General features: G+C 36.2%; 1 protein-coding gene across 4 annotated transcripts in view; it reads left to right on the top strand.

The window, feature by feature from the left end:
* RNF13 (ring finger protein 13) overlaps positions 1 to 12,075 on the top strand; it is a 163,250-nt gene that overhangs the window by 119,659 nt on the left and 31,516 nt on the right. For all 4 annotated transcript variants that reach the window (XM_042999142.1, XM_007086312.3, XM_007086310.3 and 1 more), the window contains one exon: positions 1,983 to 2,076. In XM_042999142.1, coding sequence (XP_042855076.1) covers positions 1,983 to 2,076 — 94 coding nt within the window. The remainder of the gene's footprint in view (positions 1 to 1,982; positions 2,077 to 12,075) is intronic.

The following is a 12,075-nucleotide window of genomic DNA, read 5'->3' as shown; positions in this document are numbered from 1 at the left end:
TAATATTTTCATGGCATATCTTTATTCCTTTATTTTTTACCTTTATATTTTTATTAATGTGTCATTAATTTTAATCTTGTGTCTTGTAAATAGCATATAGTGGAATTTTTTCCTTATCCAATATGATACACTCTTCAGAAAAAAAAAAAAACCTGGTGAATTTAATCCACTTACATTTTTGCAATTACACATACATTTGGAATAATTTTTATTGTTTACTTTTAGTTTTTTTCTTCTTCTTTGAAGATTTGGGTGACTCCACTTTCTCCTACTGGATTAAAAGCTTAGATTATAGTGTTCTTCTAGTGGTTACTATTCAATTTTTAAAAAGCATTTATTGAGGTATAATTAACACATGACAAACTGCACATATTTAAATTGTACAGTTTGGTAAGTTTTCACACATACACACACCCCACACACACACACACACCCCTGAAAAACCACTACCACAATCAAGATGTTGAAATATCGGTCAGCTCAAAAAACTTCCTCATGCTCCTTGATAATCCCTGCCTCTCACTGGTCATGTCCTCATCCTCCTCCCCTCCCCCTCCTCGCCCGATCCCTAGACAACTACAGGTCTGCTTTTGGTCACTATAGATTAGTTTGTATTTTCTTCAGTTTTCTACACATGGAATTGTATATTATGTCCTCTTTTGTGTCTGCCTTCTTTCTCTCAGAACAATTATTTTGAGGTTTATATAGTTTTTGAGTATATTTATTTTTTCTTTTCTTTTTTTTTTTTTTTACCCAGTTGTATATGAATATATCACAGGTTTTGTTTTTGTTTTTTTAATCCATTTACCCATCGATAGGCATTTGGGTCATTTCTGGGTTTTGGATATTACAAATAAAGCTGACATGGACATTTGTGTACAAGTTGTTATACAGATGTGTACTTTTATTTCTGTAAGTATGAGTGGGGTGATTGAGTATAGGGTAATTGTGTGTTTAAATTTATAAGAAATCATCAGCATCCAGAGTGGTTGTACCAGTAGTGTATCACAGTGCCAGTAACTCCACCTCCTTGCCAACACTCGATAGAGTCAGTCTTGTTAATTTTAGCCATTCTATTCTATATAGTGGTATTTGTGATTTGAACTAATTATGTTGAATTGAGTATCTCTTCCAGTGCTTATTTACCATGGTTGTATCTTCTGTGGTGAAGTGTTTATTCAAATATTTTGCCCTTTATTTTGTCTATTGGGTTGCTTATTTTTTTTGTTGTTATTGTGTTTTGAGTTCTTTATAAATTCTGGATACAATTCCTTATCAGATATGCAATTTGCAACTATTTTCTCTCAGTCTGTGTCTTGTCTTTTATTTTTTAATAGTGTCTTCCGAGGACAGAAGTCCTTCACATTGATATAGCCAAATTGGTCAAAATTTTCTTTTCATGGATGTAATTTTGGCATTTGGCTCTGCCCCTGTGGACTACTTTTCATTTTTGCAAGCGTAGTAACTTACAGTTGAAGTGTCTTATAGATTTTATCTGAATACTTCTGAATATTCAGACTACAGGTGTTATGTAGTACTTCTATTCAGTTTGCGGCTACAACTGAGAGTGTGGTGACTAATAAATGTATGTTTGAAAATTTTATTAGTTTATAATTAACAGGAATTTCAACTCTGCCTTCTTCTTGGTCCAGTGGAATCTTTGTAACCTATGGTCTACCATTTCTATTTGCAAAACAAAACAAAACTAGTTTTATGTTATTTATAATGTTTCTGTTAAAGTAAGTAAAGATAATTTGGGTCAATGAATAAAAATTCAAAGCATAATTTTTGGGGTAACTAATCACCTGTGTAATTAGTGCTTTAATTAGTGCTTCAATTAATAATAATACGATTAGGGTGTAAGTAAACTGAATTTGATTTGCAGGAGCTATCCAGACACTTAAAACATGTCTATTATTTTAATAGCCATTTTCTATTTACATGTTTAATATCTGATTTCTTTTTTTTTCTTTTATTTTTAGATCACAAAATTTGTCCAGGATAGACATAGAGCTAGAAGAAACAGACTTCGTAAAGATCAACTTAAGAAACTCCCCGTGCATAAATTCAAGAAAGGTAAGTGGATATTTTTATTTTCTAAATAATCACCGTTAGTTATTTAAGAATACATTCTGACCTTACTCTAGAACTACCTTCTGTGTCTTTGCCATACCCTGTGCCTAATACTCCGGTAACAGTGAGCGGATGTGGGAGGTGGTCTTTTGCTGTGGGGTACTCTGGTGAAGGCAAGACGGGGGCAAACGGTCTGCAGAGAATTTATAAACAGTAGTGAAACTTGACCAGAATGCTTCTTCTTGTCATCATGTGCTGGCAGTTCTGAACCTAAGTGGATAAAATACTTCTGTGCATTAGGATGGTCTACTCTCCTTGACACTGGGTCCACTCTCTCTCCTACCATATACCACCCACTGTATTAACATTGCATTAACTAAACACATTTGCATTAACTAAACACACATGTAGCTATTATATGCAATGTATTTTAAATATATTGTTTGATTTGATTTTCATATTCCTGTGAACTGGGTACTTTAATGGGCATTATGGTTGAGGAAACAGAGGGTCAGAGAGGCAAAAAACTTTAATGCCACACAACCAGTACTGACAGAGCTGGGGAGGGGTGTGTGTCTAATAATCTAGCCAATGTAATTTCTACTGCTTATGCTTTAGTGAGCTTTTAGTGCAGGTACATGCTTGTTAAATCCTTTTGGCTAGTAGTCCCCAGACTCTTCAATTCTATATACCAGTAAGAGTGTTCTGTTTTTTAATTCAGCAGACAAAATGCATAGAGAGGAGAAACGGTGAAGGCATTAAAATTTAGTTCTGCCAAAATTTTATCTTCCAAGTAATAAAGTGTTTTTAAAACCTTCCATTTATAATAACCATTATTTTATGAAAAATATAAAATTTAATTAAAAAAGGAAAAACCACATGTTAAGAGGAATAAATAGAGACATTTATAAAAATGTACTGCACTGTCATCATTCAGTGTGGATTAAAGTAGAAGTTATTCATAGGCCAGAAGTAGTTTGAGGACTGGCTTTGGGGATCACTTTTTTTAAGGTCCATTTTGTGCTTATTCGTGTGTTTCCTAAACCCAGAAAAAAAGTTTAAAAAGTTGATACTGTCCTGGGCATGCATAGTTTGTTTTTCATCAGAATAAGAGGAGTATAGGATTTTAAGCAGAGGAAAGGTAATATGTCAGTTAAATATTAAAAGGGTCTTTCTACTGCTATGTTAAGAACAGGGTATAGAGGGATAAGGGTTATATGCAGAGAGACCAGATAAAAGGCCATTACAGTAATCCAAGTGAGATATGAATGTGGGTTGGATTAAGTGGTAGCAGTGGAAGAGGTGAAGAAATCTTAAATTCTGGATATACCTGGAAGATGGAATACACTGGATTTATTAGTAGACTAGATGTGGGGAGAAAAACCATGGATGATGCCAGATTTTTGGTGTCAGCAACAGGAAGAATGGCATTGCCTTAAACAGAAATAAGGATGGTTAATGAATGGTGGAGCAAGTTCTGAGTGAAAATTGAGGAAATTCGTTTTGGATATTTGGCATTTCGGATGTCTAGTAGATGTTATAAATGAGTCTGGAGTTTGAGAGGGATCTGAACTGTAAGTATTGTATAAAGATGTATTTAAATCATGAGTCTGGGTGACAGTACTAAGAGAATAAGTATAGGTGGACAGAAGAATAGCAAAGACATACTAGGGCATTCCAACATTAAGTAAGAAAGAAGAGGAATAGGCAGTAGAGACAGAACAGGAGTGAACAGTTATGTCAGGGGGACATCAGAAGAGAGTGGTTTACTGGAAACTGAAGAGATGTTTCTGATGAATACATCTGATGAATACATGTTGAAGATGAATAGATGAAGTCTATCAAAGAGCAAGGAGTGATACCCTGTGCCAAATACTCCTGATAGGTAAGATGAGAGCCGACAGCTGACCTTTAGAAATTATTATTATTATTTTTTTTATTAAAAAAAATTTTTTTTTTAACGTTTATTTATTTTTGAGACAGAGAGAGACAGAGCGTGAACGGGGGAGGGTCAGAGAGAGAGGGAGACACAGAATCCGAAACAGGCTCCAGGCTCTGAGCTGTCAGCACAGAGCCCGACGTGGGGCTCGAACTCACGGACGGCGAGATCATGACCTGAGCCGAAGTCGGACGCTTAACCGACTGAGCCACCCAGGTGCCCCTGACCTTTAGAAATTATTGATTATCTTTGGTGAGCAGTTTTGACAGGCCAAAAAACCGTTTGTGATGGGTTTAGGAGAGAATGGAAGGAAAAGGATCAGAGACAGTAACTACAGACAATTTTTTCAAGAAATTTAACTACAAACAGAAGCAAGGAAATGGGGTAGCAGCTAGCTGGTGGAGAAGTCGGGTTAAGAAACAGCACATTTGCTGAACGAAACTGATGATAACAGGTGACAGATGGGAGAACTGCTGTAATACCGTCTTTGAGAAGGCAAGGAGGAATGGGCTCTGGTGCACAAGTAGGTGGACTGGCCTTACATGGTAACATGGAGAGTTGAGCTAAGGGAAGGTAGAAATATGTGGGTGCAAAATCCTGGGACATGGGTATGTATGGTGGTAAGTCTGGAAGTTTTCTTCCATTTTCAGTCATCGACTGTAGATGATGATGGGAGAGGAGATACTGGAGGTTTAAAGCAGAAAGGTATAAAGTATTCTGGGAGAGTAAGTGGGCAGATGGACCAGGGCAGTGAACTATGATTGCCTGGCAGCCTGAACCTCCCTTTAAGGTTTATTCTTATGAACCAGTCAACATAATGGTGTTTTTCTCATTTATTTATTTTGAGAGAGAGAGTGCAAGTGGTGGAAGGGCCAAGAGATGGGGAGAATCTCAAGCAGGCTCTGCACTGTCAGCACAGAGCTCCACATGGGGCTCGAACTCATGAAACCATGACCTGAGCCAAAATCAAGAGTCGGACTCTTAACCAACAGAACCACCCAGGCACCCCTGGAGTGGTGTTTATCCTTACCATCCTGTTTTTTGTATTTTTTTTTTTTTTTAGTGTGAAGTATAACACGCAAGAAATAGAACATAATTAGCACCTCAGAAACGACTGTGTACCCTTCTAGATTATAATCCTTTCCTTCTCATTGGAAGATCATCCATTATGATAATCATTTCGTTGTCTTTGTATTAAGTTTTACCACCTATGTATTCATTCCAAAACACTATGATTGAATTTTTCCTGTTTTTGAATTGCATTTTTTTTAAGTTTTTATTTTAATCACTTGGTGCTCATCACAACAAGTGCACTTCTTCTTAATCCCCATCACCTCATCCCCTCCTCTGGTAACCATCAGTCTGTTCTCTATGGTTAAGAGTCTGTTGCTTGGTTTGTCTTTCTGCCTCTCTCTCTCCCTGCCTCTCTCTCTCTCTCTCTCTCTCTCTCTCTGCCTCTCTCTCTCTCTCTGCCTCTCTCTCTCTCTGCCTCTCTCTCTCTCTGTTTGTTTCATAAATTCCACACGTGTGAAATCATATGGTATTTATATGTTATTTGTTTTTCTCTGGCCGATCACATGGTATTCATCTTTCTGGCTAACTTATATTGCTTAGCATTATACTCCATCCATGTCATTGCAAATGGCAAGGTTTCATTCTCTTTTATGGTTGAATAGTGTTCAATTGTATGTACATGCCACCTCTTCTTTATCCATTCATCAGTTGATACATGAGCTGCTTCCATATCTTGGCTATTGTAAATAATGCTGCTGTAAACACAGGGTGCATGTATCCCTTTGAATTAGTGTTTTTGTACTCTTTGGAGAAATACCCAGTAGTGTCATTGCTGGATCATGTCATAGTTCTATTTTTAACTTTTTGAGGAACGTCCGCACTATTGTCCAGAGTGACTGCACCAGTTTACATTCCCACCAACAGTGTAAGAGTGTTCCTTTTTCTCCACATCCTCATCAACACCTGTTGTTTCTTGTGTTTTTGATTTTAGCTATTCTGACAGGTGTGACGTGTTATCTCCTTGTTTTGATTTGCATTTCTCTAATGTTGAGTGATGATGAGCATCTGTTCATGTGTCTGTTGGCCATCTGTGTGTCTTTTTTAGAAAAATGCCTGTTCATGTCTCCTGCCCATTTTTAAACATTTTTTTTAAATGTTTGTTTACTTTTGAGAGAGAGAGAAAGAGAGAGAGCAAGCACGAGTTGGGGAGGGGCAGAGGGAAAAGGAAACAGAATCCAAAGCAGCTCCAGGCTTTGAGCTGTCAGCACAGACCCTGATGTGGGGCTCGTACTCATGGACTGAGAGATCATGACCTGACCCAAAGTCGGATGCTTAACTGAGCCACTCAGGTGCCCCTGCCCATTTTTAACTGGAGTACTTGTTTTTTTGGACGTTGAGGATTTGTTGTTGTTGTTGTTTGTTTTAGCAGGAATTGAGTTTTATAAGTTCTTTATATATTTTGGGTATTAACCCTTTATCAGGGTTAATTTGCAAATATTTTCTTCCATTCACTAGGTTGCCTTTTAGTTTTGTTGTTTCCTTTGCTGTTGTGCAGAAGCTTTTTTATTTTGATGTAGTCCCAACAGTTTATTTTTGCTTTTGTTTCCCTTGCCTCGGGAGACCTATCTAGAAAAACGTTTCTATAGCCGATGTCAGAGAAATTACTGTCTGTGCTCTCTTCTGGGATTTTTATGGTTTCAGGTCTTACATTTAGGTCCTTAATCCATTTTGAGTTTATTTTTGTATATGGTGTAAGAAAGTGGTCCACTTTCATTCTTTTGCATATAGCTGTCCAGTTTTTCCAGCATAATTTGTTGAAGAGACTGTCTTTTTCTCATTGCATAGTTTTGCTTTCTTTGTCAAAGATTAATTGACCATATAACCATGGTTTTATTTCTGGGTTTCTTTCTATTCCAGTCTGTTGATCTGTGTGTCTATTTCTGTGCCAGTACTGCACTGTTTTGATTACTACAGCTTTGCATTATATCTTGAAATTTGGGATTGTGATATCTCCATGTTTGTTCTTCTTTTACAAGACTGCTTGGCTATTTGGGGTCTTTTATGGTTCCATACCAATTTTAGGATTGTTCAAGTTCTATGAAAAGTGCTGTTGGTATTTTGATAGGGATTGCATTAAATCTGTAGATTGCTTTGGGTAGTATGGACATTTTAGCGATATTTGTTCTTCCAATCCATAAGCATAGAATATCTTTCCATTGCTTTGTGCCATCGTCTATTTCTTTCATAAGCTTTTTATAGTTTTCAGAGTATAGTCTTTCGCCTCCTTGGTTAAGTTTATTCCCAGGTATTTTATTTTTGGTGCAATTGTAAAAGGGATTATATTTTTAATTTCTCTTTCTGCTGCTTCATTATTAGTGTATAGAAATGCAACAGATTTCTGTATAGTGATTTTGTACATTGCAAACTTACTGAATTCATTTATCAATTCTAGATTTTGGTGGCGTCCTCAAGGCTTTCTGTATAATAGGATCTTGTCATCTGCAAATAGTGAAAATTTTACTTCTTCTTTACCAATTTGGATGCCTTTTAGTTCTTTTTGTTGTCTGATTGCTATGGCTAGGACTTCTAGTACTATGTTATATAAAAGTGGTGAGAATGGACATCCTTGTTCTGTTCTTGACTGAGTATGATGTTAGCTGTTGGTTCTTCATATATGGCCTTTATTATGTTGATGTATGTTCCCTTTAAACCTACTTTATTGAGGGTTTTTATCATGAATGAATGTTGTATTTTGCCAAATGTTTTTTCTGTACCTACTGAAATGATTTTATGGTTTTTATCCTTTTATTGATGTTATATATCAAGTTGATTGGTTTGTGAATATTAAACCAGCCTCACATCCCAGGAGTAAATCCCACTTGATCTTGGTGATTTTTTTTTAAGTGTATAGTTGGATTTGGTTTGCTAATATTTTTGTTGAGGATTTTTACATCTATGTGCATCAGAAATACTGGCCTGTAGCTTTCTATTTTGTGGTGTCTTAATCTGGTTTTGGTATCAGGGTAATGCTGGCCTCATAGAATGAATTTGGAAGCCTTTCTTCCTCTTCTATTTTTTAGAATAGTTTGAGAAGAATAGGTATTAACTCTCCTGTAAAATGTTTGATAGTATTTACTTGTGAAGCCATCTGGTCCTGGACTTTTGCTTGTTGGGAGTTTTTTGATGAGTGATTCAATTGCATTGCTCGCAATCACTCTGTTCAAATTTTCTATTTCTTCCTAATTCAGTTTTGGAAGGTTGTATGTCTAGGAATTTATCCATTTCTTCCAGGTTGTCCAATTTTCAGGCAGTTTTTCATAATATTCTCTCATAATCCTTTGGATTTCTGTAGTATCAGTTGTTATTTCTCCTCTATCATTTCTGATTTTGTTTCAGTTATCTCTCTCTCATGAGTCTGGCTAAACGGGTATCAATTTTGTTAATCTTTTCGAAGAACCAGCTCCTGGTTTCATTGATCTGTTCTATTGGTTTTTTTAGTTTCTAGTTTATTTCTGCTCTAATCTTTATTATTTCTTTCCTTTGTTCTTTTTCTAGCTCCTTTAGGTGTAAGGTTAGGTTATTTGAGATGTTTGCATGCTTCTTGAGTTAGGCCTATATTGCTATAAACTTAACTCTTATAAAAGCTTTGCTGTATCCCAAAGATTTTGGAACACTGTGTTTTCATTTTCATTTGTTGCTTTGTATTTTTTTTTTTTAATTTCCTCTTTGATTCTTGGTTGACCCATCCATTGTTTAGTTAAATGTTATTTATCTTCCATGTATTGGTGCTCTTTCCAGATTATTTTCTTGTGGTTACTTTATAGTTTTACACTGCTGTGGTCAGAAAAGATGCAAGGTATGACTTCTGTCTTTTTTAATTTGTTGAAATTTGGTTTTTGGCCTAATATGTGATCTCTTCTGGATAATTTTCCATATGCACTTGAAAAGAATGTGTATTCTGATGTTTTAGGATGGAATATTCTGAATATACCTGTTAGATACATCTGGTCCAATATATCATTCAGAGCCACTGTTTCCTTATTTATTTTCTGTTTGGATGATCTATTCATTCATGTAAGTGAGGTGTAAAGTCACCTACTATTATGGTATTACAATTGATTAGTTCCTTCATGTTTGTTACTGGCTGCTTTATGTATTTGGGTGCTTCCATGTTGGATGCATAACTATTTACAATTGTTGTATCTTCTTGTCGGATTGTACTCTTTATATACAGTGACTTTGTCTCTTATTACAGTCTTTGTTTTAAAATTTATTTTGTCTACCTTGGCTTTTTTTTCACTTCCATTTGCATTTTAAATGCTTTTCCATCCTTTCACTTTCAAGTTGCATGTGTCTTTAGGTCTGAAGTCTCTTGTGTGCAACATGTGGATGGGTCTTGTTTGGTTTTTTTTTTAAGATTTATTATTTTTTTAATTTTATTTTTTATTTTTTAAAATTTACATCCAAATTAGTTAGCATGCAGTGCAACAATGATTTCAGGAGTAGATTCCTTAGTGCCCTTTACCCATTTACCCCATCCCCCCTCCCACAACCCCTCCCGTAACCCTCAGTTTGTTTTCCATATTTATGAGTCTCTTCTGTTTTGTCCCCCTCCCTGTTTTTATATTATTTTTGCTTCCCTTCCCTTATGTTCATCTGTTTTGTCTCTTAAAGTCCTCATATGAGTGAAGTCATACGATTTTGTCTTTCTCTAATTTCGGTTAGCATAATACCCTCCAGTTCCATCCACGTACTTGCAAATGGCAAGATTTCATTCTTTTTGATTGCCAAGTAATATTCCATTGTGTGTGTGTGTGTGTGCATGTGTGCGTATATATAGAATATATATATATATTCTATATATATATATATATATTCTATATATATAGAATATATATATATATACACACACACACGCACACACGCACACACACACACACATACCACATCTTCTTTCTCCATTCATCCATTGATGGACATTTGGGCTCTTTCCATACTTTGGCTATTGTTGATAGTGCTGCTATAAACATGGGGGTGCATGTGTCCCTTCAAAACAGTACACCTGTATCCTGTGGATAAATGCCTAGTAGTGCAGTTGCTGGGTCGTAGGGTAGTTCTAGTTTTAGTTTTTTGAGAAACCTCCATACTGTTTTCCAGAGTGGCCGCAACAGCTTGCATTCCCAGGGTCTTGCTTTTTATCCATTCCGTCACCCTGTGTCTTTTGATTGGAGCATTTAGTCTATTTACATTCAAAGTAATTATTGATAGGTATGTACATATTGCCATTTAGTTAACCGTTTTGTGGTTGTTTTTATAGTTCTTCTCTGTTCCTTGTTCTCTTCTCTCATGGTTTGCTGGTCTTCTTTAGTTATATACTTGGATTCCTTTATTTTTTGCATATCTGTTCCTGGTTTTGATTTGTCATTCCCATTAGGTTTGTATATAACATCTTTTGCATATAGCAGTCTATATTAAGTTGATGGTTGCTTAAATTTGAGCCCATTCTTTACTCCTCCTTTCACCTTTTAGTTATGTGTGTCAAACTTTATATCCTTTTATTTTATGAATCTCTTGACTAATTTTATAGATATACTTAATTTTATTGCTTTTATGTTTCCTACTTTTTTTACTCCTCCTTATGGTCTTTCCTTTCCATTCAAAGAGTCCCCTTTAACTTTTCTTGTAGGGCTAGTTTAGTGGTGATGAATTCCTTTAACTTCTGTTTATCTGAGAAACTCTTTATCTCTCCTATTCTGAATAATAGCTTTGCTATATAGAGTATATACAGCTTTGCTGTATAGAGTATTCTTGGCTGCAGGGTTTTTTGTTTGTTTGTTTGTTTGTTGTTTCCCCCCCCCCCCCCCCCAGCACTCTGAATATATCATGCCACTCCCTTCTGGCCTACAAAGTTTCTGCTGAAATATCAGTTGATAGGCTTATTGAGTTTCCCTTATATGTAATTGTTTTCTCTTGCTGCTTTTAAAATTCTCTTTATCACTACTTTTTGCCATTTTTTTTTAATGTTTATTTATTTTTGAGAGAGAGACAGTGTGTGAGCAGGGGAGGGGCAGAAAGAGAGGGAGACACAGAATCTGAAGCAGGCTCCAGGCTCCGAGCTGTCAGCACAGAGCCTGACACGGGGCTCGAACTCACAAACCAGAAGATCATGACCTGAGCTAAAGTTGGACACTTAACCAACTATATAACTATATAAGCCACTCAGGTGCTCCTGCCATTTTTTAATTACTATGTGTCTTGGTGTGGACCACCTTAGGTTGATTTTATAGGGGGGGTTCTTTGATTCTTGGATCTGGATTTCTGTTTCCTTCCCCATATTGGGGAAGTTTTCAGCTATTATTTCTTCAAATAGGTTTTCTTCCCCCTTTTCTTTTTTCCTGTAGGATCCCTATAATGCAGATGTTATTACACTTGATGGTGTCACTGAGTTTGCTAAGTCTGTTTTCAGTTTTTGTTATTATTTTGTGTCTCTCCTCTTCAGCCTGATCACTTTCCATTACTCTGTCCTCCAGGTCACCGATCCATTCTTCTGCTTCCTCTAGTCTACTGTTTATTCCTTGTAGTATATTTTTAATTTCAGTTATTGAATTCTTCATCTTTGGTTGGTTCTTTTTAAATTTTTTCTGTATCTTTGTTAAGCATCTCACTGAGGTCCTTCACTTTTTTCTCAAGTCCAGTGAGTATCATTATGACCATTACTTTAAGTTCTTTATCAGGCATATTAGTTATCTGTTTTGGTTAGGTCTCTTGCTATGACTTTGTCCTGTTCTTTCATTTGAGACACATTCCTATGCGTCTTCACTTTGTTTAACTGTGTCTGTTCCTATGTGTGAGGAAAGTCAGCTGTCTCCTGCTCTTGAAAGTAGTGGCTGTATGAAGAAGAGGTCCTGTAATGTCCTGCAGTGCAGTGTCCCCTGTTCATCAGAACTTGGTGCTTCAGGGGTGTCTCCTATGTGTGTTGTGTTTGCCCTACTATTGTGGCTGAGTTGCTTTTACTTTCAGGCCCAACATCTGCAATGGCTCTCTTTGCC

The sequence above is a fragment of the Panthera tigris genome, chromosome C2, assembly GCF_018350195.1.
Source record: "Panthera tigris isolate Pti1 chromosome C2, P.tigris_Pti1_mat1.1, whole genome shotgun sequence".
Lineage (NCBI taxonomy): Eukaryota > Metazoa > Chordata > Mammalia > Carnivora > Felidae > Panthera > Panthera tigris.
The sequence above is the reverse complement of the archived record's forward strand: the minus strand, read 5'-3'. Positions and strand labels throughout refer to the sequence as shown.